General features: G+C 47.6%; 2 protein-coding genes across 2 annotated transcripts; one reads left to right on the forward strand and one right to left on the reverse strand.

Annotated features, from left to right (window-relative positions):
* The first annotated feature begins 47 nt into the window (after window positions 1–47).
* On the forward strand, window positions 48–1249 carry LOC118648660 (ubiquitin carboxyl-terminal hydrolase calypso-like). The gene is made up of 4 exons (XM_036295008.1): window positions 48–145; window positions 414–543; window positions 741–889; window positions 1029–1249. The coding sequence occupies exons 1-4, from the start codon at window positions 48–50 to the stop codon at window positions 1105–1107; spliced, it is 456 nt and encodes a 151-aa protein (XP_036150901.1). The 3' UTR covers window positions 1108–1249.
* Window positions 1250–5488: 4239 nt separating this feature from the next.
* LOC118648659 (basic-leucine zipper transcription factor A-like) lies at window positions 5489–25125 on the reverse strand. Its single transcript, XM_036295007.1, has 2 exons — window positions 24601–25125; window positions 5489–7722 (listed from the first exon to the last, which is right to left on the reverse strand). The coding sequence occupies exon 2, from the start codon at window positions 7700–7702 to the stop codon at window positions 6287–6289; it is 1416 nt and encodes a 471-aa protein (XP_036150900.1). The 5' UTR covers window positions 7703–7722; window positions 24601–25125; the 3' UTR covers window positions 5489–6286.
* Window positions 25126–27327: the final 2202 nt, after the last annotated feature.

Here is a 27327-nt window from a genome sequence, read left to right on the forward strand (position 1 = left end):
CTAGAGAAAGGGAAATTTAGAGTACCTTGGTGTTTTCTAGCTTGGGGATGGAATCCGGACAGAGCAGTCCCACGTCAACGAAGGATTTCAAGAAGTTTCGTGGTAATCAGAGTTGCTGGCGACGAGAAGAACGAGGCGGGTCTTAGTAAGTCTCAGATTTACGCGATTCATACGAAATAAATTCTCATCTGCTTAAACTTAACATATCGAAATATCGTGTTTGCACAGGCCGTTCTCTGGGAATATTAATATAAACGGGGAAAAGATTGGTTTCCGACAGCGGTCACTTGCACAAGAAGGTTTGTTTGTCGGGCGAGGTCAGAATCCCTCACGCAAGAGTAAAGACCAGCAACGGCGATACGGTCACGGAGGAGAAGAAGGTCGAAAAAATCGATCCCAAGCTGTGCTCCAAGTATCCGGAATGTTCGAACCCACACGTTCGCACCCAAGGATCTCCTGGCGTTGCTGAAGAATTTGGAGCACGAGATCAGCGTGTGCGAGACCAGCCTGAAGGACGAGAACGATAAAAGAAACAAGTACAAGGTCGGTCTTACGCACGATCACGAAGCGCTTGCTATTTTAATGGCAAAGGTTGCAGTTAACCGCCACGATATCCCATCTTTTTTGCGATTAAGTTAATTTATACCCGTAATTAATTCTAGTAATATTTGCCGAGCAATGTATGTATATAAGATGTACGGAAATATAGCAGTTGTGTAGGAATCGTATAAATCTTTCAGATTGACGATTGCCGGAGAACGCATAATTACGATGAATTTATTTGCACCTTCCTCTCGATGCTCGCCCAGCAAGGGAAACTGGCGGAATTGGTCCAGCAACATCTAACATTAAAGAAACATTCTTCTGTCTCGGTGAATAGAGTTCACAGGTGCGTATTCGCGTATTTCTAGTCGATTGTTGTTATTTAATCACTTGGAATTTTCACAACGCCAACAAATGAAGTATTTATTAACATTGGCCTGTTATATTAACTGTTTTTCTGAAATTAAATTTCGATTCATTTTCAGGTCATCAAAGAAGTCAGACACTCGTCAAAATTCGTCACGCAGACGTCGTGGTAGAACAAAATGTAAAAAACGAAAGTAATCTGTAACTATGTAAATTTTAACCTTAGGACATCATTCCGTCGATTCGGAACTATTTGGATTGTTTATAATGAGCATATACGAAACACATATGAAAACTTGATAGTTTCAAAAAAATCATACAAAGGGTCATACATAATGATGCAACACAAAGTAATTTAGAATTATATGTTTGGAGAATGAATTAGAGTCGAAACGAGAAACAAGAAGAAAACAGTCATATGAACATCGTTTGATTTATTCTTATAGGTAATAACTTAAAATATTGAAATGCCCTTGTGAAAATTTTTATTAGAATTCTTTTCATACAATTTTGCAGAATTTCTGTATAATTTTATAACTTTTAAAAAATATTTTTGAAATTTTTAAATATAAATTGAAAATCATTTTAAAAGTACTAGGAAAAGTTTTTTATTTTTTTTTCTAGAATTTTTTATAAATATATGTAAATTCTAAAATATTCTAGGATTTTTTATTTATTTTTGAAGAAAGTTTACAAAATCTGAAGATGTTGATTTTTTTAAAATCTTTATATGTTTAAAATTTGAAAAATTCTTAGAAATATGAAATATGATAATTTTTCAACGGGACATTATTTATGTTCATATGACTTTTTTATGTTTATATTTTTCTTCTTTTTTGGTAGATTTATTCCAAATTTGTTATATCAACGTTAGTAATCTGCCGAATAGTCTCCTTTCAAAATCATTAACTCGATATTTATATTTTTTTTAGCATAATGGAAATATATTTTAGACGATTGTAGAGTTGATTTCGACTCAGATGCTACGTCAATGAGTAGACACGTTGCTTCTTATATACTGTACAAACTACTTTACAATGTGTATACATATATATTTTTTATATTCTTTGTATAATATTCGCACGCGTGGTATTTAATTGTTCAAAAGTAGGTATTTATGCTTGTCATAGTCTCGCTTACTTTTTTCGAAACTATCTATCTTTTTGTAATTAATAATTTCATATGAAATATATATATATATATAACTTATTGAAAGAGCAATGTTGGTGATCTTTCTTAGCAAATTATTGAATAGGGAGGAATAAAGAGGAAGAAGAAGAAAGAAAGAACTGAAGATAGGTTCTTGTGTCAAAAACATTGAAAATATTTATTTATCGGTATTCATATACAAGTACACTACACGCGCTGTGGATATGTCCCTTAGAGTCTAAATACTCGCATCTCCGAGCAGCCGGAGAAAGGAGAACCAAGCTTATTCGATTGGTTGGAATTACGGTTTGTTTTCTTTTTAAATCGTAAATCGGACGACGGGTCATCGATCCTCGCCTCTAAGTCGCTTTACCGTTAGTATAGTGCATATAGGAACTGTAGTCGAAACGCGCGCGAACGATCTCGCGGGGCACAATTGGGAAGGGGAGGGAAAGGAGAGAGTAGAAGTGAAGGAAAAAGGTAAGAAGGTGCGAGGGGGAGGAAAAGGGTGTCGTTCCTTCTCCGGCCGACGCTCCGGCGGTCCTCGTAACTGCTTTTTGGCAAAAGGGGTGCGATTGTTTATATGTACATACAAATTTGTAACGTGTTTGGCTCTCTCTCGCGACGATCGTGTCGCGTTATCGTTGACCGTCTTCGGGGCGAGCGAGGCAAAGATGCGCGAGTAATCGGGGTGTGTGTATGTTTGGTTTGTTGTGTATCTGGGTCTATGTAGAGCGTGTTAAAAATCTGGAACCGTGGTCGAGACCTCGTCGTCGACGTTGATTGCGAAAATCGCGGGCGCTCGTTAGTTATAACAATAGAAGACAACGTATTTACACGTGGTGCAGCATCCTCGTTTCCTTCTCTCTTGCGAGAAGCGCACACTGTGACTTCGTCGTTACAACAGGCACTCTCGGTATTTTACAAGCGACGCGACAAGCGAAACGCGGCGGTGTTGCTGGCGAACGTCGTCCTTTGCAGTGTGTCGGAGTTCGGCGACGACGACGACGACGATGACTGCGAAATGTTTTATTGCTTTATTTACGTTGTATCTGAGTGCTTTAATCGACATCGTGGATTTCACATTTTATATTACATCCGCTCGGTTGAGCTGAAAAATTTCTTTTTTAATATTAAGTGAATATATTTTGTAGTATCATTTAAAGAAATATTTCGTAATATATAAGGAAATTATTTTATGCTTGCTAATATTTATTTAAATATAGAAAATGATACTAAAAAAATATATTTACTTAATATGAAAGAACAACTTATTTTCTGTAGGAAGATCAAGAGGTGTCTTAGCGGCGTTCGAAGTCTCCTTTCGCGCGAGACTGTTGCATGTTCATTGACGCTGACCGCAGAATTTACAATCTTACAGAATATATGGAACATTCACGCCGGGAAGAGTAAAGTAAAAAATTACAGAGGGGCAAGAGGAATAAAGACGAGATCCTGTCCACTGAGGACGCAACGGATCGTCTCGCGAGAGGGGACTTCAAAACGCCGTTTGCGAGGAGATTTTTCTTTTAGAATTTACTATCCAAATTATGGTAGTGAGACAATATGGATTTTGAAGAACTTCATTATCATCATGTTGCCTTTTAACTTTTATTAGTAATTTGATGTCAAGTTTGCAAGCAGCATTATTGATTGAGCAATAATTTTGTGTTTGTAGCATTTTGTACCTTCTGCAATATAATTTTATTATTATTATACACACAATAAAGTTATTGTTGTTATTGTTATCATGTATGAAATTCTTTGAAAGCCATATTTATGACATCCTACGAATAAATTCTGCGGGAAAGTTCTCTCACTGCAGTTGAGCTCTAATTTTTTTCGTCCTCGTCGTCGCACGCTCTCCGCCGTATATAACAGATAGGCGATTAGTGTACAATAAATAGAGATGCCTCTTCGCTATTACGGTTGCTCTTGGATTAACGTCGATCCGCGCCTCTCTCTCTCTCTCTCTCTCTCTCTCTCTCTCTCTTTCTCTCTCTCTATCGCTCTATAGCGTATCACATGTGGTAGAAACGAATGTGGTTGATCGCGATTAGCGGGGACAGTGATCAGCAAAATATCGCCGGTTTTCTTTCTTCACGTCACCGATTTGTTCCACTATCATTTTATCCTTCTGTTTCCTTTCTCTCCTCGCGCTCGCACGCGAGAAAAATCACGCTTTGATTACGGTCGGCGGCCCCGGTCGATCTCAATTTCAATATCGACTGGTCTCTCTCTCTCTCTCTCTGCCTCACCGTATTACATAACTCCTCGCACCACCTTCGGAATCTGCAACGGCACGTAATCGAGCACAAATCTGCGTTGTGCCACGCGTTTTACAGCTCGTTTCAATGATATCGAAAAATACATTAATTTGAAAAAAATATATATATGCGTATAATATATATATTTCTTGCAAGTATATGCTATGTAAATATATATTACATATACCTATAGGCTCGCTTAATACTTGAAATACGCACTAAATTCCGCCTTCCGAGAGGACTTTCCGCGGCGATTGTATTGTACATACATCAAAGTTTAGCGTTTTTTTTTTTCTTTTTCCTCGTCCGGCGTTTGTAACACAGATGTACTTTCGTTCTTCTTTCTCTCTACATATACATATATACAGACACTCGCCGCTACACTGACCGTAGCGTGGATTTAGATAGCAAAAGTATAAAAAAAAAAAAAAAAAAGGAGAGACGACGGACAGTCGCGCAAGAGTCGCGAGGAAAAATTTGGCGTGTGAATGCGGACTCTTCCTTTCACCCTCCGCGTCCGCGGGGATTTAAGTCCAGGATTGACCAGCGCGGATTCGGATGGAATCTGGGAAACCCCGAAGGTACGAAGAAGAAACAAGGTAGAAGACAACCCCGGGGATTCGTGGAGCTTCGTTCAGGTTTTGCAGGAATGGCTTTCGGAAGAAGCAATAAATAGAAAAAAAAAAGGAGAAAAGAGCGAATTCGGAATGAACAAAGTAGACATCGCTTCCGAAAGTTCTCGACGTTCAACAATAATCGCGCGGGTGTGCGCGAAGGTTCGGTCGGTTCTGGGCGAATAAATAATTGTGACTCGAGGAAGCTGCGCCTCGGAACTCTCCGCTGCGCGAGACGTCGTCATCGCGAGAGATAGGAAGGAGACGATGATAATGAAAGTGTAGGAAGAAGAAAAAAAAGAAGAACAAGAGGAGAAGGAAGAAGTTAATCCCTGCCTCGCTACGCGGGAACGAATCGTATTGTGAGACATTCGATGGTAGTGAGATAGCCGGTTGCGCGACCAATCGTCAATCGGGGGAGAATAACTCGCGTGTAACAATTAAACTTCATGTAATACAGATCGCGATGCCTTGGTGCGCCGCGATATACGCTCGAATCGACAAGCACTCTCTCTCTCTCTCTCTCCTCTCTCTCTCTCTCTCTCTCTCTCTCTCTCTCTCTCTCTCTCTCTCTCTCACTCACTAACGATAATGGTAATAATAGAAGAACGATTAGCCTACGGGAGTCTTACAACATAACTTACAGGGCTACAAAGGTATCGCGTCGGCTCTTAATCGCCTAACTCCACCTCGCCTCGGAACCAAGAGTGGAGGAACGACTTTAACCCTTCGACCGATAGCCGAACCCGTCGAGGGTGGGATTCGTTTTTCAAACTGACGTCTCTCGCGTATCACAATAAGGGTAAAAGTTTCATCGGTAGAGAAACCCTCGCGCGTCCCGGGAGAGGGAGGTATAAACGTGACCCACGGGTCGAAGGATTAAAGTTTTTCGCGGAGACGCAGCCGCGTCTCTCCCGCCCGTTATTATCGATGACCCGCTGCGCAACGAGCAGATCGCCGGCGATCGGTAATCGCAAGGGTTGCTCTTGCCTCAGCGTCGAGTCGGACGAACGTAGGTTGATCACTACACGCAGGTCTGCTCGCGTTGCACCGCGGCACGCGAAAAAAAAAACTCTCTCTTCGTCCTTAAAATAATCGCCAAGTATTTCTTCGGGGGGAATCCCCTTTCCTCGCTCGATCGCAAACACGATGTCCAGCTCGGCGCGATCAAATTGGTTGTTCGCGACGGTCCGAGGGTCCGTCGCCCTTGCCCACGACGTCCTCCTCCGGACGGCGGGCGTCTCTCCGTGTCTCCCAATTTTCCAAGGATCCCGACATCCGGCCAGGAGGAAGGGAGGAGGGGGAGGACTCTCAGTGATCCTCAGAAGAGGAGGGAGGCCGCGTCCTTCACGGTCCGTTGACCGTGGCGGCGGAGTGACCTGTGACCAGGCTGTCCGCCGCCGCGGCCGCCACCGCCGCGCCGACGGGTTTCCCAAGGCGGAATATCGATTGTAAGGACGCGACCTCGGAGGCGAGACGGTCCAGCTTCATCTTGACCTCCCGGTCGTCTGAGACCGTGGGGACCGTGGTCGGCGCGGTCCACTCGGCGCCCAGCGAGATCCCGGAGTCGCGCTCGTCGCTGGAGCCCTCGTCCCAGGGCGGCGATGCCCGCGGCCCGGGCTCCTGCTTGATCCCCTGGAGCGCGAGGAGCGCGCTCGCGGCGTCCTTGTCGCCGATGCGCGACTTGTGCCTGAGCTTATGGGGTAGGCTGTTGTTCGCGGCCGGGTTGTTTTGGGAGCCCACGACGCCTATCTGCGGGCCGCCGGCCTCGTCGCCGCTGCCCGACGACAGCTCGAACGGCGACTGCGCCCGGCGGCCGCGCGACGACAGGTTCAGGGCGCTCGTCGTGTCCAGGTGATGAATCGCCGCGTGCGAGTACGGATACTGGAAGCTCTCGGTCTCCGGATAGGCGGTCGTCTCGGGCACGTAGAGCTGGGCCGGCGATCTCGGCGAGCGGGCGCCGCTAACCGGCTGATGTATCACCGACGTGTGCACCGGGCTCGGGGTGCGGGCGTAGAGGAGCGCCGCCGACGCCGGTAGCTTCGCGCGCTTCACGCTGATCGTCGGCTCGGAGGGCAGCGCGGCCAGCACGTGCTCCGTGCTGATGACCGACTCGCCGCAGATCCCGAACTTGTCGCGTATCGCCTCGAGCTGCGCCTTGAGGATGTGATTCTCCTTGCTGAGCTCCATCACCCGCTGCTCCAGGACCATGTCGTTGAAGCGGCGCTTCTCGCGCGACCGCTTCGCCGCCTCGTTGTTGCGCCTGCGGCGGTCCCAGTAGCTGTCGTCCTTCTTGTTGTCCGGGATGAACTCGCGCTGCTTGCGCTGCGAGAACAGCTCCTTCCGTATGTCGAAGTTGGGCCCGTAGTTGTCCGGGTGCTGCCCCTGCGGCCCGTCGTGATGATGCTGCTGCTGTTGCTGCGGCTGCTGGTCCTGGTGGTGGTGATGATGATGGTGCGGCGGTTGGGGCGAATGCTGCGGCGGCGGCGGCAGTGGCTGTTGCTGCTGCTGCTGCTGCTGCTGCGATTGATGCTGATGCTGCTGCTGCTGCTGCTGAATCGCAGTTGGTGGTCCGCCGTGATGGCCGGGATGCGTGGTAAGGGGCACCGTTAAGGGTCCGTGGACGTCGTGGGGCCCACCGTGGGGCGCACCGTGACCGCCGCTATGGGCCATTGTGTGCGTGGCCGGCATGTTGCTGTTCAGACACGCGGTCTCACCATTGATGGGCGATCCACTCTGGCGGGCGACAAACTCTGCCACCATAATTTGTCTTCTTAGTACATCTGGAACAGAAAGGGAAAGGGAACTGGTCAGAGATCTGCGCTACGGATCGCCAGCGAGATGTATAGGTGTCGTCGACGCGTGTGATTTTTAATTCGCACAGATCTAACTCGCGCGTCGCGTTTATTAGCGGCGATGACGAAACCAAGTAAGTAAACGTAGCGTGCCAGACGACGACGGCGGCGACGGCGATAATTCATACGTCAGAGAGAGGACTGGCTAACGGTCGGACTACGTAACTGCGTGTCAAATGGAGGACAGAGGGAAGGGGCAAACGTCTACGTACGTCTGGAAGAGCTTATTTCTAAACTGTCTTAGAGCCGGGTACGAAAGATTTCGAGAATTTACAAACCGCCGGTCTCTCCAGAAGCCGACCTTTCCTAATGTGTGCGGTTCCCGGAAGCAAAATGAAACGTCCATCCTTCGCATATTTGGTTTGGGAATAACGGATTCTCTCGTCGGCCGCGAACGCAGAGGGAGAAGTCGCTATTCGTCGCTATCTGTTTTATTTCTTTTTCTCGAGGTACCGTTTCAACGCGACGGAGAGACAACTGATTTATGCGGCTGCCTCTGACGTCGTAAGAGACGCGGGAGGGAGAGAAAGAGAGAGAAACTGCCAGAGGTAAAGAATTCCGAGGGATCGCGAGAGACGTACGCTCGCACTGCCAACGCGCGTCTCAACGACGCTCCTCTCGCCTAAAGTTGCAAAACAGCCTTGAGTAAGGTCGCGTTCGCTTCGCCAAGGTCGAAGGTGCCAGTGAACCCGGCTCGACGAAGCCGTTCGCTTCACCTCCGACTGTCGATCAAAGAGAGAGAGAGAGAGAGAGAGAGAGAGAGAGAGGAAAAAAAGTCGTCACACCTCGCGAATTCTTATGCAACGACCTACGACGATCCGTGAAATGACCTTCCCTCGTTCCTCCTTTTGATTCGCGACGATGATTTCGAAACGCGAGGAAATCAACACGGGAGTCGCGACGAAAACTTCGAACTCCGACGGATCTGTCTCTGGATCGAGCCAATCGGGAGCCAATATTACCGGCGGTTTCTTCCAGATAAGCGGCTCCTCGATGCGCGCCGATAAGAACAATGTTCGGGGGCAAGGATGACGTAAGCTCCGGATCCAATTTTTTCGGACTGTTCCCCGGACATTCCCGGCATTATCGGCCGCTGGCGATTGACGAGAGCGCGGGAAAGCGATCGCGCGTTTTATTTTTAACCGCCGCGGGATGAAAATACTCCGCCGCCTCCGCGCACGTAACGTGTCTTAATCCGAACGGTGGACGTGCGCGGCTTACTGTTAGAGCCGCGGAGCGCGCGTAGAGCGCGACGTAACAGACTCCGAGTAGTAGATGTAAATAGCGCACGGGTTTTGACGTCTATGCCGTTAGAATTCAACCGGCGTAATCGAAGGCACACGCCGTGAAACTTGTGCGCTATTTGCGTCTACGACTTAGGTCCGTTACGCTGCCCATGTGTGTGTGTGTGTGTGTGTGTGTGTGTGTGTGTGTGTGTGTGTGTGTGTGTGTGTGTGTGTGTGTGTGTGTGTGTGTGTGTACTTTGACCCTTACGCAATCGCGCACGTGCGTTCACCGAACCGAGTCGTCCACGTGGATCCCACGGGGATCCATCGTCGTCGTGGCAATACGAGCGGAAAACACACGCGTTTGCCCGATCTTCGAGATTCTGCTGCGCAAGTCGGCGGCCGGTGCGCGACCCGGGATCATAAGTGCGAACGTACTAATTACGCGCGTGAAAGACGTCTTTTCTTCTCTGCGTCCCCTCGACCTTCTCTCGGATTTGCCGAAAAAAAATCGCTTTGTGATAAACGAAAAGGAGTTCGTCCTCAGCAAGAACTACTGAGACACTTTCTGCATAACAAAAAATTTGGCTACTCTGCGAAGCGTAACGTAAGTAAATAAATAAAAGTATTTATCCGTGCTAACTGGACAACTTTATTCAGTGGATTACAATTTATTTGTTGTCGCATAGTGCAAAATATTATTTTTTTTCCTAGCAACGTAACCGTGTGATTCGCCGAGCGTGGCCTATATACGGAACCCACTTTCAGACGAGATAACTATCGTTACGTAAATCGGCGCGTAATTCCGCATGCGGCAATATTTTAATCGTCGTAATAGGCACGACGTTGTGTGTCAACCGCATCGCTTATCGCCACCGCGATAATCGCGCGCGCGCGCGCGCGCGCGCAAAGTCGCGAAGCTTGTAAAAGCACGCGACGATCTATCGGACGATCCCAAGTGCCGAAATATACCGAGTGAGGAGTCTACAACAATTTCACAATTATCCACCAGCGAAAAAATATATACATATGTAAAGCAGGTGACAGGTAAACTTCGTTCGGTCATTTTTAGAAAAAGAATTCTGCACAGTGTACATGGAAGAATCTATTCCGTTTCTTTCGCCGCATCGCTGCATGTCTCGCGTATAAATGTATACAATTTGCCGAACGGTTCTCCGCTCTTCGTTTCCCAATTTCCATTGTAACGGGGAAGACCTCAGGTCTCGTAGCCGACGTGGGAAATGAGATCTCGGCGGTAGCGAACGTCGCTCATTGCGCAACTATCGATGAACTTTAAGCTCCTGCAGTGGGTACAAATGATAAAAAGCCGTTTCGCGCGACGGATGTTAACGACGTTAGCGCGACGTTATTACGTAAGCTCGGCTAGTCGCGCGCTCATTTCCGTGCGGCCGCGTTAACGAAAGTCGAGCCTCCCCCGTTGCCGCGGGAGAAAAGCTTCTTCAAACTCGTCAGCGGACTCGCGGTACGTTCGTCGAGGAGAATTGGGGTGCAGTCGCGTTTTATTCGTGCCGATTTAATTCAGTCCAGTTTTAGAAGAAGACGGCGGGGACCTCTCGTCCAATCGGGCGCGGCGTTTAACCCGAGGCGTTCAGCCCAAGCTGGAGATCTTACAATCGATTGTGAACCAAGTATCAGGCAAGATCGTGCGAGAGAGAGGGGCATACATCGGGCATTAGCTGTTTCTCATTCCTTTTCCGATCTTTTCTTCTCTCAGGAAAACTGGACACGTATGCACAAAACTGGCTGTATTGGTCGGGCTCTAATTGCAGGGTCTTTAGCCCATTCATGAGGTTCCTACCAATTTTAGAACAAAATTGAACTACGCGTTGAAGATCAAAGTTTGAGAATTGGAGATTAGAATAAAACCAATTAAAAGGAAACAGATTAAAATTGAAATTATCTGATTGGCAGAATTCTAATCTCGCCAATCTGTAGCCTGATATTTTGAGACCGAGCGACGATGATGCTTGCTCGCGATTGTTCGCGCTCGTTCGACCCCACTTGACGAAGACAAACGGAGAAAACAACCGCGGCAAACAATCCGGCGTCATCACAACGGGCGACGACGGGTTTATTGACACGAGGAGTGTGTTTCCCCTTCCCGGGCGCGAACTGCGCGCCAAAAAAACGAAGACTTATCTCGAAGCTTCGAGACGACGACGGCGCGGCGCGCGTGCGACGGTTTCTAGGATCCTGATATGGAAATCGGACGACTCACACCGGCGTGACGACGCGTCGCTCGTTATTTAATACTCCGTTACGCAACGCCGTCGTCTTTTCAGAAGTTCGGGCGTGACTCATTAATTCCGCGACTCAACTCGATCGAATAATTCGTGCTCAACGAAACACGAGAAAGATGGGACTTCAACATCGCGTTATGCGTCACGTTGCGGCAAAATAGAATAGTTAAGTCGGAATCCGCGAATCCGATGATGTATCACGCGTTTCACGAGTCGATGCGAGTCGCGAAACTCGAGTCGATCCGATTATCGTGCATTTATTTTTACAAAAACATCTTTTCCCCCTCTTGATTTTCGTGGTCGCACATCTCGCTGTTGAAGATGCGAATTAGAACCGCATTATGATAAAAGAATTTGATAATAACGATCACGTCTAGATAACAGTAACATTCGCTTAGTTTTTAAGCTTTGGTGAATTAATTTCAATTAAATATTCAGTTAAATATTAATATAGTAAAGTATTTAATAGAAACGGCTAATACTTTATTTTTTATTCTTTTGGATAATATTTCATAAACAAAAGATAGAAATAAAACATAAACATCTCCAAAAGGTCTCTTCCATAATTCTAGTATAACAGTTTTTATTACGCTGTTCCACCATTTTGTAATAATTAATATTTTCATAACATAACGTAAAATAAATTACCCCAAAACTGGTAACAGTTTCGATAGTTTGGTTACTGTTAATATAATTGTTAAAAATTACTAAATATTTCGTGTGTTAATAAAACATTGAATTAAAATTATTACACCAGAGTTTGATTACCGCTAAATTCTTTCTTTTTTTTCGCGTGCCGATTTTGAAAGGTGCACGGCTAGTAGTTAGTTTCCTCGATGTGTCAGCGCGCACGACGAATTATCGGGACACGCCGGATTCGAAAATTGAGCAATCTCGTGGAATTTCACAGCCAGTCCAATTACGCGCGATGACAAGCGACTCGCGTGACTCACGTTATCCTTCGCGCCGATCCGACCTGCCGATTTTTCCGCCTCGCGCAGAAGTCGCCCACGCGGAGTCGTTGCGAACGAAACCGGTCCGGCGTCGAAACGATGTAATTTCAATATCGATATCCAGCGCCGCAGAGTCAAAACGCTTTGACCTATTATCCGCGCAGTGATATTCGTACTCTCGACATTAGCTTCCCCCTTTTAAAACGCAGCTACCCTTCCTCTCGTCACTTTTCATTTTTAACCCGCTATTCTACTTTTCTTCTTTTTTTATAGTCTCAATTAAAAAGCTTTTGTACGCCCCGTTTTGTACACTACTATTATTGTTTAATATTTTTCAGTTATTACTGCGTTACTTTTTATTATTTTTCACTTACGCGCCATTACGTTATATTACATCATATTGTACGTTGATTACGTAACACTGTACTGAGGTCAGGGTTAGAGGAATACTATCACTATTGTTATTTAGCCTTTTTCGCTATGTTATCTTCTCCTTTCGTCCTCTCTCTCTCTCTCTCTCTCTCTTTCTTTTTGTATATCATATTATATTATATTATTGTCTTTATGCGTGTAAAAATACTTCTTGCATATTATCAAGCTATTATTATTATTCTTGTTGTTTAAAAACAAGTTCGAGTGAGGGGGGAGGATTTCCTCTTCTTTATCGTGGAAAAAAACGCTTCTGCGTACCAATTAGGCGAGACTGGAGGGAGGAACCGGGAACACGTGTAACGCGCTCGTTCATATCGCAATTTTGCGAAATCACCGATGGACGTGCTCCAAGAGCCCCGCGACTTCCGCCCACGGCGGCGGACGACCCTCCCGCGACGCGTATGTAAGTACATAACGTATCTAAGCGCGACGCTCTCTTCTGCGTTTTGAAATTAGCTCGAAATTATTTCGGTGACTCGTAAATTGCTCTACCGCGGTCTATTTCGAAGCGCGCGATTCACGCGGATTTCACGCGCCGCGACGAAGGTGACAACTCTCTCTCTCTCGCTCTCTCTCTTTCTCTCTTGGCCTTTCCGCGGAGGAAACGCGAGCCTTTATTTGCATCGACGTTTCTAATTAAGCGCGTAAACAATGTTGTTGATCGGCGTAAACGCGCGCGCCCGGTACGTCGTCGTTGGCTAATATAATTCCGACGCAGATCGCGCCGCGCAGCGTGACGCGCGCGGAAACGCCGCGTGACGCGCGCCGCGTCTTGTTGCCGTCGGGGAATCACGTTCCGTTCTTCCGCCGCTCTCGCCGTCGAAATTAATCGAATCCGCGATCCCGAAGGCACGACGATCGGGCAAGACGGGCCCGGCCTCCTCTCGCGTTCGGATCGCGCGCCGCTTCTCTCCTGACGAACGGAAGTGACTTCGGAAACGAGATAAATGGACCGCGCGCTTATCTTATCTGCGAACGAAATAAATCCTTCGGGAAGGAGCGCGCTGACATCACTTATCGAAATTAAAACGGCGGCAAAAAATAGAAACGCGATAAACGCCTGTCTAACGTCATACCACCCACCCCCTCTCTCTCTCTCTCTCTCTTTGTCTCTTTTTTTTTCCTGTTGTGATGCAAGATCATAGGATTTTATGATTATGAAACGATTGCGTCATGACAGATAGATCAACGAATGTGTAAAGGCGCCGTATTCTGGTATTCAAATCGAAGCGCGCGGCCTTTAGACGGATTGACGTGACGTCAACGTGTATATACGAGCGAGCCCGTTGTTCTGTTATTTTTATCGGCTAATGCACAGGTGCCTTGCCGCGGAAATAAATGCTTACGAGATTCTAATGCGTGTAACTAAATGGGAAAACGTTACGCAATCTCATCGATCGCCCGACGTCGCCCGCTTGCGCATATATTATTATTCCGAGTGGCGCATCGCCGCTTAATTAATCGGCCGATTCTAGATTCCGTAATAAGGTTTGCGTGCGCCAGGCACGTAGAGGCCTGCCCTCTTTCCTCCTCCCTTCTCGTCCTTCCTTCTCCGTTCGTATAAACGCGGAGGGAAGATACGTGACGCGCGTTAAGGAGATATAAGGTTTGGTCGAGAAAATCAAAATGCTGCTATCCCTTTTTTAAAAATTATACAGCGTATTATTTTCAACACGAAACTAGTATATTAAACTCGGAGAAATCGATTGAGCTAAAAAAAGTATGAGGAAAAATTTGCTAAAACTGTTGATGAAATGATTTAAAAAATTGTTACGCAGAAGCGTTTTTTCCCACGATAAAGAAGAGGAAATCTTTCCCCCTCACTTGAACTTGTTTTTAAACAACAAGAATAATGATAATAATAACTTGATGATATGCAAGAAGTTTACACGCATGAAGACAATAATATATGATATAATGTGGTATACAAAAAGAAAGAGAGAGAGGGAGAAAGATATTAATTGAAAAAATAAGCTGTCACCGACATTTTTGACGGTAAAATTAAGAATATGCATGAACAGTACACTGGAAAAAGTTCTTGGTAAACTTGCGAGATGCATTTAGTAAAAAAAACTATTTTATGAAACTATATTTTATCAAAGGCTCCGGTGAAACTGAAGTTTCAACAATTTACTTATAACAGAATAACGTAATTATAACGAGATGTTTATAATTGTTATCAAGCGTTTTGCAATTATCATAATAATTTTGTTATCATTATCACATATTTATTTATAGTAACCAAATATCGCAAACAATATCGTCATGATATGCATCTCACAAGTTTACTAAACATTTTTTTTCAGTGTGTGTAAAATCTTATCAAAAACATTTCATTAATTTTGGCTGATTATGAGATCGTCTTGATTGTATTTCTAATGATCAGCGATGGACGTTTCCGCGTTCTTTGCAAACGAGGCGTCATCGGGCACGACGAACGAGGCTGAATCACGTAAACGGCATCGTTTTTCTCGACAATCATTCATTTTCGTCGAATCATATACGGAAGCTAAGCTACGAATCGGCCACGTATACGTTACGCCACACACGTTACGGATATAGTGGGCGGGTGAGCACCCGCGGATTTTCCGTCGAAACGTCACGAGTCGCCGTTGCGCAATCTTGCAACTCTATCGCGACGCACAACGTTTATTATGCCCGCTCATTTCCGAAAAATCATTCCGTGACGCTATCCCGAATGGCGAGGTGGAAATGCGAGTGTAGCTCTCGATGACTTGGCTCGATATAATTTCATGATGAGCTCACTGAAACGCGCGCACTGTTAAACATTAACAAAGTACCGAGCCGTTTCATTACCTCGGATTAATATCCCATCTCTTGTGTACAACAGATAGAATTCTGAAATTTTCCGACTTTTCATCAATTAAAAGTTAAGAGATCAAATTCAAGTCATTCCTTCGAGTTAAACAACACTTTGTTACTTTCGATTTTCATATAAGTCAAAATTTATTGTTTCAACAAAAAGAAACATTAAAAAATTTGTTTAATTAACTCATTCTGTAATTAAATTGCTTAGTTTCAAGATAAGCAACGTTCAGATTAACACGTTTGTATCTAGCGATAAAATAACAATTGGATTCGATGTAATACATCTTTTTTTACTTAAATTTAGTTCCCATTTTATATACAGGATGAAATAGGAGTGATTAAAAGTGACTCGTATATAACTGGAACACAAATAGCAATACGTTTACCGTCAAAGAATCGTCTCTTCGAAACATCAGACCGCGCGATAATATTCCCGAGAGAGATAACACACTCTATTTCTAGTTTTAACGACCGACATTATCCGCGTGTTCTTTCCCGCTCTACCTGGATCTCCGTCGTAATCGAAAAAAACCATCCGAGGTAAGCTCCGCGAATCGTTCGATCAGATCGATGGTCACCCGAAATCGCGAATCACGCGCTATTAATATTCGCCTGTGTTGTCGTTCGTTGTTCGCACGAGAGAAGAAACGACGCGGCCAACTGCGCGACGTTCCTGCGTTCGGTAATTCCTCCGAGCACGCATCTCTTCCCCCCCCCCCCCTCCGCGTCGTCGTCATTATCAATCGACATTTCCGAGGAAATCTTATCTCCTCTCTCACCCCCTCCCGACGCCGGTATCACCTAATTTTCCGGGAACGGCGAGAGAGGAGAGCGAGAGAGAGAGAGAGAGAGAAAGAGACACAGAGAAAGGTACGTGGTGGGGGAACGGAACGTGTTGTTCGTATAGCGCGGGCACGTGTTCTCCGCCCGCGCGTTGCGCAATGCGGCGGGCCGCACGTGGCCCGCTGCTGCGTGCAAGCGTGCAGAAGCAGCAGCAGCAGCAGCAGCAACGGCGGGCGACGTCGCATTTGCGTCTCGACGCGACTCATCGCGCCCTCCTCCTTCCGGGAACGTGCCGAGTCGCGTCGCACGCGGGATGATGCACCGCGCACCGCTCGTCCTCTACCCCCGGGGGCTACAGAATTAATGCGTAGCGTGAAATCGCGCGTTTCCCAGCGCTCTCCGTATTTTTCGCCGGCGCCCCGACGCCCGGTTTCCGGGAATGCGTTCCGCATTGCGGCGGTCGGGAAAAGACGCCATCGTGCGACTTAACTATTTATGCTACGTATCAGCATATTTGCTGTACTCCACTAGGAAAATAATTGTAACAATTATAAATTATTAAACAGATATGACGACGATAAACTTTTTTTCGATGACGTGGCAACGCGGATAGAACGCACATCGCGATTTCGTAAGCGTTGTTTACGAAATCGGTATTGCAGTTTAGAACACAAAATAATTAGCGACGTACTATGTTGTTGATGAGTAATAATTAGCGTGATATCACGGCGTATCTCGATTAATAAGTCATCCGTTGACCCGATGCCAGGCGTTTGTTTTTTTTTTTTTTCTCCTGACGCGTTCGTTCGAGGAAGCGGCTCACAATGTGCATACGCGATGTATTGTCCCCCCTCCTCCCTCCTCCACCTCATCCTCATCCTTCTTGTGTATATTTTCCCGGAAATTTATTTACATTATTTCTCGGTCGCCGCAGGCTGGAAAATCTCGCGGTAGGACGGAAGTCTAAAATTATTATATCTAGAAGAGAATAACACTATCAACGGGTGTAACGATCACAAACGGTTCTCCATACGGATCCCTCCGACGGAAGCCGCGCGACACCGGAATCCGAAATCGCCGGAAGCGAGGCGAGCACAGAAAACTCTCAATCGAATCGATAGGAGAGAGAGAGCTGAGAGAGGATGCAAAAGGAAATATACTAAATAAATGCGCATTTGCGTTCGCGCGTGACGATCTTGGGAACCCGAGATATCACGTCCGGGGGTATCGCGTACTTGCGGAACGCGCGCGTTTCAGAAAAACCGCTGAATAGGATGCGCGCGAACGGAGTATCCGAAAATAGCCCGGGTACGACGAACTTAAGCGCGCGCGCGCGCGCGCGCACGCGCGCGTGCCGGCACACGTAAAGGTGGCCGCACAATGCCGACCACGGGGGCCATCATACGGACACCGTGCGCGCGGGTTTGGCCGTGGGGGCTGGATATTGCATGTACATGTATACGTGCATACATACATAACGTGTACACGCACCGGCAGAAATGGTGTCCCGCGACGTTCAGCGCGCGGCGATCACCCACACACGCGAAGCGCCGTACGTGTTACTGGGCGCGCGGAGGAGCCGAGGAGATGGGAGAGGAGCGAAAAAAGTGGGGATCGCGCCGGTGTTGCATCCTTCACCAACGTCGCACGTTGAAGAAGGATAGAGCTAAGATGAGTGAGAAGACGTGATACCGACTCGATGGTGTCCCAATATCCGTTTCACTCGCACTCGATACTAATATCGTCTCTCGCTCGCCAATACCATATTAATTATGTTAAATGTTAGATGAACAAAAAATTAACTTACAATCTATCTTACAAACTACAATTAACTTACAAACTATCAACATTAAATAAATCTAAATGTTAAAATAAAATTTTTATTATCTTTTAAAATTATTATTTACACAATTTTGCACACACTTACTTACAATACAAGAAATTAATCTTATACTCTAAATTTGTAAATGGATAAGAAACTCTTATAGTGAGTCTGAAAATTATCCGTAACGATGGTTATAATTTCACACAAAAATTTGTTACGGGATGAAAAAGAAGCATTATTACGCAATCATAAGTGAATCAATAATTAATTGGGATAAACGTTAATTTTTTTCTTTCTATGTATAACATAATTAATATTTCAATAAAAATTTGTGTTTTTTAAAATTAAATTTTATCACTTTACATAATATAAAGTAATGAATGACATGCTAATAGAATAAATGTCGACGCTTCGTGCACTCGGATAGCCGTCTCTCAAAGAAAAAGGAAAGCACGACGCATCGGTATTGGCGAGCGAGAGACGATATTAGTATCGAGTGCGAGTGAAACGGATATTGGGACACCATCGAGTCGGTATCACGTCTTCTCACTCATCTTAGCTCTATCCTTCTTCAACGTGCGACGTTAGTGAAGGATGCAACACCGGCGCGATCCCCACTTTTTTCGCTCCTCTCCCATCTCCCCGGCTCCTCCGTGCGCCCAGTAACACGTACGGCGCTTCGCGTGTGTGGGTGATCGCCGCGCGCTGAACGTCGCGGGACACCATTTCTGCCGGTGCGTGTACATACGTACGTGTTACGATTGCGGTCAGCGCTCACGTAACAGCGCGGCCCGCCACTGATACCGTTATCGGCCTTTGCATTTCGAACCGGTCTCCGATTTCGTTTCTCGCGCGCATTATGCAACCGGGCCGGCGATAACGGCCGCCGACCATCAACGCGAGACACAAGAGAGGAAAAACTTGTCGACCCGCGGCTGCGAGATTTGCAGATTAGATCCGTTCGCGAGGGGTGAAAGGGGGAGGGAGGGAAGCATATCGCGGGATCACGGAGCGAGATTGTAATCGCGCGCGTGTCCAAGGTTCCCCAGCGCCCTGGTGTTCGAGTGCGAATCGCCGCACGACTATATCGCGGGAGGTCGGGGAGGGCTCTCTCTCTCTCTCTCTCTCTCTCGCAGCAGCGCGCGCGAGAACAACGGCCATTTGACCGGGGACACCCGGTATAGTCGCGTATTATAGTCGCGTAACAGAGGCACGCTTTGTCGTTACATAATCGTGCGTCACGCGGCTTGATACGATTCGGCGCGGCGCGAGCGGGCGGGGAGGGGAAAGGCCAGGCAGAGGCGCGAGACCGAATTACACGGGACGAATGCATGCATGTGTGTGTGTGTGTGTGTAGAAAATCTTACGTTTCGGAACCCGCTCGGGGCAAATTGTCGCAGCGGCTCGTCGTCGGAATTTTAATTCGACTTTAATCTCGCGCTTGCGCTTTTCCGTGGTTTTCTTCGGCATTCATCCCTCATCCCTTTCCCGGGGGAGGCGGACGAGAGGGGAGGGGGGATACGTAATTCGCGACACGTTCCGCCGGGTGGTACGATCCACGTGAGACTCGCGACGTTTCTTACGACGCGTCCCGCCGCGGCCACACGACTACACGTGACACACGAGCGGATAACGAGCCGGAGGCCTTTGCGCAAAAGCGTTTATCCTCGTTACGTAATGGACGCGCGTGACGACACATCGTGATACGATCGGCACGGTCCCTCCCTCCGTCTTTTTTTCAGAAAAGCGGCCGGCCCGTTGCTCCGAAAATTACGATCTTCGAGACACGTGTTACAACCGTGCAGCACAGATATATATTTCATTCGTATGGTTGCAACATTGCAGGAATGTTGCCGCAATCGCGGCAACGGTAAGATATCCGCCTTTAGAAACAATATACCATGCGCATTTCAGTGCTCTCTGATATTTCACAAATGCACGCGCCATTACGTTTTGGCACGTGTAACTCCCAGAAATGTCACATATTGCTGAATTCATTTTTGCTTTCGTCTTTCAACTCAAATTTCGGAGATTTATCCCCTCCAGGAATAAAACCATTAAAATATAAATGAAAAATTTCTTGATGCTGCGCCTTTTAATCTTGTGTGTGTGTGTGTGTTTTTTTTAACTACGACAAGTGAATCCCCGCCGCGTCCATCCGGTGGTGATAACGCGTACTGACTCGCGGGTAACATTGTAAAAGATACTTTTTAAAACGTCGCCGCGGCATTGCTGAAGTGACACATTGCAAAAAAAAGTATCCGTGCGGCAATGTTGCTGCAAGCTTCCGTGCGGTACGAGGTATGTACGGCGCGCGTTAACGTTCCACTGGCGATTACGAAAATTTCAATGCGTTCCCTTTTACCGCACTGAGAATCGGCTTTACCCTCGTAAATGCATGAGATATGTGGTATTTAAATTTCTTTTTCGTATCAACGAGCGGCAATAAAAATGTACCGCGCAATTTGATTTAGGTAACTACGTACGTAAATTACGTTGGCCTTCTGGCGCGCGGCTCACGATTCTTTCAGGGGCTCTGCGGTGTGAAAGTCGCTTAAGAAATAACGCGGTGCGTGATGCAACTGTTAGCACATAACCGCCGCCGCCGCGCAAACGCTCGCGCAATTCGCGCGCGAGTGCGCGGTTCGCCTTGTGTTGCTGCTATCCCGTCCCGTCCCGTTCCGTCCGCCACGTGACTGCAACACGTGCAGGCTGTTATGTTAGACCATTCACCTTCGTTGCATAATACGAACGGGAAAAGGTCATCGTGGCGAGCACAGCGGAGTCTGATGTTTGCTAATATGATCGATAAACCGCAACCGCTTCTGAATCGCGGAATTCGGTCGCCTATGGAGAGCCTCGAACGGCGCGGAGACGCGAGAGGCGAAGCCTCGAATTAGCGCTCGTGATGCAATCCCGCGGTAATACGGTCGTCGAAAATCGCGACGATATCTCTGGAATATTTTTTGAAGACGCTGTCTCATTAAGTTAACGTTCAGCGCGAACTGGAAGCCAAGGAGACTGGAGACCTGCCAACCATTTCGATTTAGATTTGCAATTCTACGGTTCAAATCCGAATACTGTAGATGAAAAATTTCGAGTCTAAGAATTTTGAATATTAGGAATCGCACTTTCAATAATTCTAAAGTGACCTCATTTCATATAATCGATATTATATATTTTTTTAAATCAAGTAGTGTTTCTTTTTGAAATTAGGAAAAAATAAGCCAATTCAGCGAGTCAAAATACATGAGGATTAATTAGTTCGGTCCGCCGAACCAATCACTTTTTTGTGTGCCTGTGTAATCAACAACTTATCAACTATTTGCGAAAATTGCAAAAATGGTAAAGGACTTTTCTGTTCAGTTTAATGCGCTCCACCTGTTTATAAAGATTGCCTAAATCTTTACCAAACGCCATGTATATATTACTTAATTAGAATTTAATTTAACGATAATTATATCATCAATTAAAAATTCCCCGACGTTTCCCGAGATCTGCCGCTCGCGCCGCGACGTGGGGATAGGACAATCTTAAAGTTCCGCGGTGGTCGCGGTTGTCGATATCGCTTAAATAAGAAATAGAGCGGTGCAAACAGCAGATACAAGTGTCTCTCGCCGTGTAACTCTCCCCCCCCCCTCTCTCTCTCTATCTATCTCTCTCCGTCCCTTTCTCGCTATATATACATGCGGTGATCGATGAACGGCCGATGACGCAACGTATAATCCACAATGTCCGAGACGCGATGACACGTATACGTAAGCCAGATATCGCTCCGGTATATCCGGTCGCGCGCACACACGAGCGCACGTACGCACGGACGGACGGCGGAGAACCGTAACTAGCAGTAGCGTGGACTAGCAGTAGCCGGTGCACTTGCAAGTGCGCGACCGTGGTGCAACACACCTGCGACTTGTATTTCCGCGCAACGCGGGTATACCGCTAATCCGCTATCTGTCTCTCTCTTTCTCTCGCGCGCGACGGTGACCGCGACACGACGATCCGTAACATCGATCTCGGCGGAGACGGAGATGATGACTCGATCTCTCTCTCTCTCTCTCTCTCTCTCGTTGCGGAAACCCGCAACGCGCACGATCGAAATTGAGCCTTAAAGCGGCCGCCGCTTTCCTCTCTCGCTATTGTCGGCGACATAAATGCACCGTCATCCGAAGGCTCGATATAACTGATCCGTTACTCCGGTGCGTCCGATACGATATCGCGGCGGGGAAAAGGGAGAACGCTCGTGTTTCCCCGAGAGTATCTTTGTTTTCGAAGTGCAAATACCGAAATAAATCTACACAGCGTTAAAAAAGACATTTTATATAGATCTGTCACAAAAAATATGTTTTCGCTGTCATTATCATCTTACGTGGATAGAAAGTACAATATCTGTTCAAAAGGATTAGATTTAAAATAAAAAAAAAAAACTCTTATTGTCAAAACGATCGGACGTGCATCGTGTATTTTTAGACAACTGCACTGAGAAAAAGAATGTTAATTTGACAAAATTTTTCAACTTAATTAAATTTCTTTAGTTCAAGTTATTTATTCATTTAACTTAAATGCATAAAAATATTTTAAATCAAATCTTTATATATTCGACTGAAGTACATAAATATTTGAATTAAACAGGTTTAATTGAGTTGAACAATTTAGTTAAATTAACAACAATATTACTAAAGAAGCTGATCTTATATCGCTATTGCATTACATTAACTTTAATTTTATGCTAATTTTTTTTATGTGTGCGCCTGCACAATCTATTTACTCACTCATCTAATTGTCGGAGTGTATGTAATGTTATGACTCGGCCGTTTTATCGTGCCCGCCGTCGCATCCGATTTCTCTCCGCGATCTGACTCGGATCCGAGGATTTTCCGCGCCGGGGACGGGATCGGTCACGTACGACGTCTCTACTGTTCTAAGCGGGATGCACCCGGCCGGAGCGTGTGCACGTGCGTGCCCTTCGACCGCCGCGCGAGTCCGTCAAGTTTATCGCACGGACGGTTGGCTTACCCGCGAGGCTGAGAGAGCTCCGTAAATTGGGCCGTGGCCCACTTTAATGGAGAGCCATAGCGGCACACGCGGCCGCAAGGTGGAAGGAAGGAGGAGAGGGGGAGAGAGCTCGACAAGGAGGGGGAAACTCCGGCGTAATGAGCGAGGAAGGGAGGGAGGGAAGGAGAAACGGGAGGGGGGAGCGGAGTTCCCGTTTCGCGAGAGGATCTCGCCGTCGATGGATCACTCCTCGTTCAGCTGTCGCGGCCACGTGGTGGCATCGCAAAAGATCGATCGTCGTGCAACATCGCGACACGGCAGTTACGGCCGAGGGAACGCGTTTTGTTATCACCGCATCTCGATTCCGTAATGTGTCTCAATTAATCAAATTCGCCGCGATCGGCTAATTTTAAATTATAATCGGCTGTTAATGGGAGAGAGAGAAAGAGAGAGAAGAAGAAAGAAAGAGAGAGAAAGAGAGAGAGAGAAAGAGAAGGTTACGTACGACGAGAATATCGATTCTTCTCACGTAACAGCCGAGCGAGCGAGCGAGCGAGCGGCGGAGTCGAAAGGATAAAAATAAAATCTGACCTTGATCCTTGATCGCGATGCATTTCGCAAACGCATTCGTCCGCTACGGCGGAAGGCGGAGCGTCTCGCGCGCGCCTCCGGGAGCGTTTCGCGCGAATTCGAAAACACAAAGCAAAAAATCCCCCGTCGCAACGGGGAATGACGCAACGAACGAACCGAGCGAGCAACGCGCACGCACTTTCGCGGGTCGTCTCGTTTTTATTTCCCCGTAGAGCCGCGACGAGAGCTGCGTATTAATTGCATTTCCCGAAAGCCCCCCCCAACCCTCCCTCCCTCCCCCTCGTTTTATCTGCCACCTGCGTTACTCGAGAGAGAAAGAATCCGCGTGATTCAGCCGCCGCGAATAATATATCGCGCGATAAGATACGCGCGCGCACACAATGGATGCACCCCGTCGCGATCGCGAACAACGCACTTGCGTCATGTTCGAGCGGTGCGAGCCGTTCGAGCATTTTACGCCGATCCCGCACGTCAAAAATTGCACTTTTTCCCTTGGATCGGTATCGCGTGAAAATCCGCGCGATCCGCGAAGCGGAGCTTCGAACGATTGTAACGCGAGGATTTTTCAACTCGAGAGCCAATAGATAGGATCCGCGTCGCGGATCGTTTCGAACGTTGCTGTTTTTCTGCACCGGAAGAGAGCACGTGCTCCTTATCATCGAGACCATCGGAAAATTGCCGTTTTTCGTTTGCTCTACGTTCGTGAGAAAATATAATCTTTCAAAACACAACAGTCAGCGCCGGAATTTGGACTCTCGTCCCTTTTTTTTCCCCTCCGTTGACGGAAACCGAAATTTTCGGGAATAGGGGGGGGGAAGCCAGCTCCGACTGCGCTACGTGACACTTTTGAGAGATATCAATGCAACGAAAAACGCGGCCCGTCGTTGTCCTTCGTGCACGTGCGTACTCACCAATCTTGAAAGATTCCGTCGATCCGGAGCGCGCGTAGGAACAACGGCGATCCACTTTTGTCGTCGATCCAGTCGCCGACCTTCGGGACAGTCGAACGGTCCGTACGCGTGGAATACGCACAGAGAGTTCCCCCGCGTAAACGCGGTGATTCCACAAGGCGTGACTATCGCGGTTGCGATCGTCGAAACGGGAACGGCACGGCGGCGACGATGCTCCGTTCGTCGAACCTCCGGCGCGCTGTCACAGCGACATAACAGTCGTCCCCGTAACACGAATCTCTCGGAAAACACGACTGGAGAGGGGAAAAGAACTTTGCACACCGCGCGCGCGTAATATCTCCACGAAGACACTCTCGGGCGACTGGGCGGGTACTCAAATTCAAGTGGTACGCGTTCTGTCTGCGCGTGAAGGGCACTCGCGTGAAGCACTCCCGAAAAGAGAGGACGGACAACTGACTGCTGGCCACTGGCGGACGTCCGACGAGGGGGACCCGTTTCCTCCCTCTCGAGCGAGTGAACTTGAACTCTCTCTCCGCGCTGACTCGCGGCCGACCGCGTCGTTGCACTGTGTGAGCTCCGCGACGGCGAACGCGTATATATATATATTTCGTTATATATATAGTATATATACAACGTGTGTACAATGAATGCGAGCGTATTTATATATATAATATATATGTGTAACTCGCGGGCGAACCGGAGCAAGAGACGGAGCGTAGATTAGACGCGCACACGTCCGCTCGCTGTGAAGCCGGGCTGACAACTGACTCCGACAACTGGCGCGCACACCGCGTGAGACTCCGACGGCGACTGACTACCGTGCCGTCGTCTTGGCCCCAATGTCGTCTGGCTCCGATCCGATGCCGAGAAGGCTGACTGGGACGGGGGTTGCCGCGCGCGCGTACGTGTGTGCGCGCGTGTCGGTGAACGTGGGGTCGCGGGAGACCCCTGGGGGTGGGGGCAAGTTTACGCCTGGTTTATACTCGGTTTACGTGCGGCGGCGGTGGCGCCCCCCTCGTCCCGTCCGCGCGTTCGCCGTCCCCCCCCTCCATCATCACCACCGCCGCCGACCGGCTCCCGACGCGCCTCTGCGTCAGACCGTCCGGTCTCCCTCTCTCTCTCTCTCTCTCTCCCACCCCCTCCTTTTTCCTCCCGACGCCGTGCGCTGCGCGACGTCTCCCCACCCTCGCTCTCTACCTCCCTTCCCCTTTCCCCTGCGCTGGCCCTGGTAGCCCCGCGCCGCGGAATGCACCCGCGTCGTCGCTCCGAGCGGACGAGCGGCGCGATTAGATTGCGTCGTGCGCGCGACCGCGACGCAAGTGCCCACATGCCGTGGACGGGTGACACCGCTTGCACGCGGCGAAATTTCTCGCTCCGCGTTCCGCGAACGCGGCGAAAATGTTCCGGTTATCGATGACGGCTGAAATACGAGCCGAAACCGAGTCAGACCCCGAGCGTCTCCGTCAGGGCAGATGAGAAAAGCTTGCGTCGTTTCTGGCGATTAAAATTGATCCTCCTTTGAATCTCAATTTGGAAATATCTAACGCGTGGAGAGTTAATTCTGATAGATTTACTAGAAACTTTCGGTGTTTCAAAAGCTACGTAAAAAAAAAAAAATCTTTGCTTTAGATCCTTGAAGCTTCTTTCCTATTTATGACTCTAAAATAAAAGTTACGTAGTACGTTTAAGACGATTAAAAAAAGAAGACGTATTTGCCCAACAAAATCTTTCTGGTGTTTGAAGGGAGGGGGATTCTCGTTGGCGTCATTGACACGGTAGACGCCCGTTAGCGTCATTATCAATTCGGTATTGTGATATACTATTCACGTTCAGCTTGGAACGGCATTCAAGACCAGAAATTTATTCGACGCGCAGACAAACTTGAAAATGTAAATAAAATTACACAAGAAATATATCAACACTCCATAAGCTATGACCGATAAGCTGTGACGGAGGCTTACGTTTTTCGAGATAAGAAAAATCTTTACGTTTACCCAAGATTTTAGTAGATAGAAGCGCTGTCAGGCCCAATGAAACGACGTAGACGAAAAATAAGAGTGGCAACCCAGGTTTAAGAAATAAATAAGCTCACAAGGGGAAAAAAGAAAGATCTCGAATGAATCGTGAAATAAATCGCCACCGTCATCGATTCCGTTCCAGGTATACTGTATGCAAGCAATCACCGACAGTCAGTGACTGATATATCGATCCAATTCGCGTTCTACGAATTTTAATCGGTACCTTCGGGGTGCGCCTTCGTCGCGGCGGGAGGGGGGGGGGGAACGTCGGGATCGATCTGGCCTAAAGTACAAGGGCCAAACTCAACGAGACGGAAGGTCGGTCGGGGAATCGAAATCGTTACGTTTAAGGCGCGCTCTGTTCCACGCCATGCGCGGGAAATTCGACAATTCCGTCGTATGTCGCTCGACACCCGCGTTATCTCGAAGGATCTATGTATAAATTCCACGACAAAGAGATCGGAACGGCCGAGCGTAAAAGCGTCGTTCGAGAGGTGCAACGATCTCTCCCGCCCTCTCGACCCTCGGCGAGATTTCCACGGCGTGAGAGCGCTCGCGTGTGGGCGAATTGACGCGCGCGCGATTTCGCGGTCGGCGAAAGAGAAAGAGAGAGAGAGAGAGATATTAAAAAAAAAAACGAGTGATTTACGCGCCGATCGCGCCCGGGGTCGGCGTAACGAGATACGCATCGGAGCGAGATAGTACTTGG

This window comes from Monomorium pharaonis, unplaced genomic scaffold (assembly GCF_013373865.1).
Source record: "Monomorium pharaonis isolate MP-MQ-018 unplaced genomic scaffold, ASM1337386v2 scaffold_572, whole genome shotgun sequence".
In the NCBI taxonomy this organism is placed as follows: domain Eukaryota; kingdom Metazoa; phylum Arthropoda; class Insecta; order Hymenoptera; family Formicidae; genus Monomorium; species Monomorium pharaonis.

Coding starts and splice junctions, on each gene's coding strand:
- LOC118648660 (XM_036295008.1), top strand. CDS start 48: ATGGAATCCGGACAGAGCAGTCCCACGTCAACGAAGGATTTCAAGAAG. Junction 146..413: donor GAAGAACGAGGCGGGTCTTA/GTAAGTCTCAGA, acceptor CTGTGCTCCAAG/TATCCGGAATGTTCGAACCC. Junction 544..740: donor ATAAAAGAAACAAGTACAAG/GTCGGTCTTACG, acceptor TAAATCTTTCAG/ATTGACGATTGCCGGAGAAC.
- LOC118648659 (XM_036295007.1), bottom strand. CDS start 7,702: ATGGTGGCAGAGTTTGTCGCCCGCCAGAGTGGATCGCCCATCAATGGT.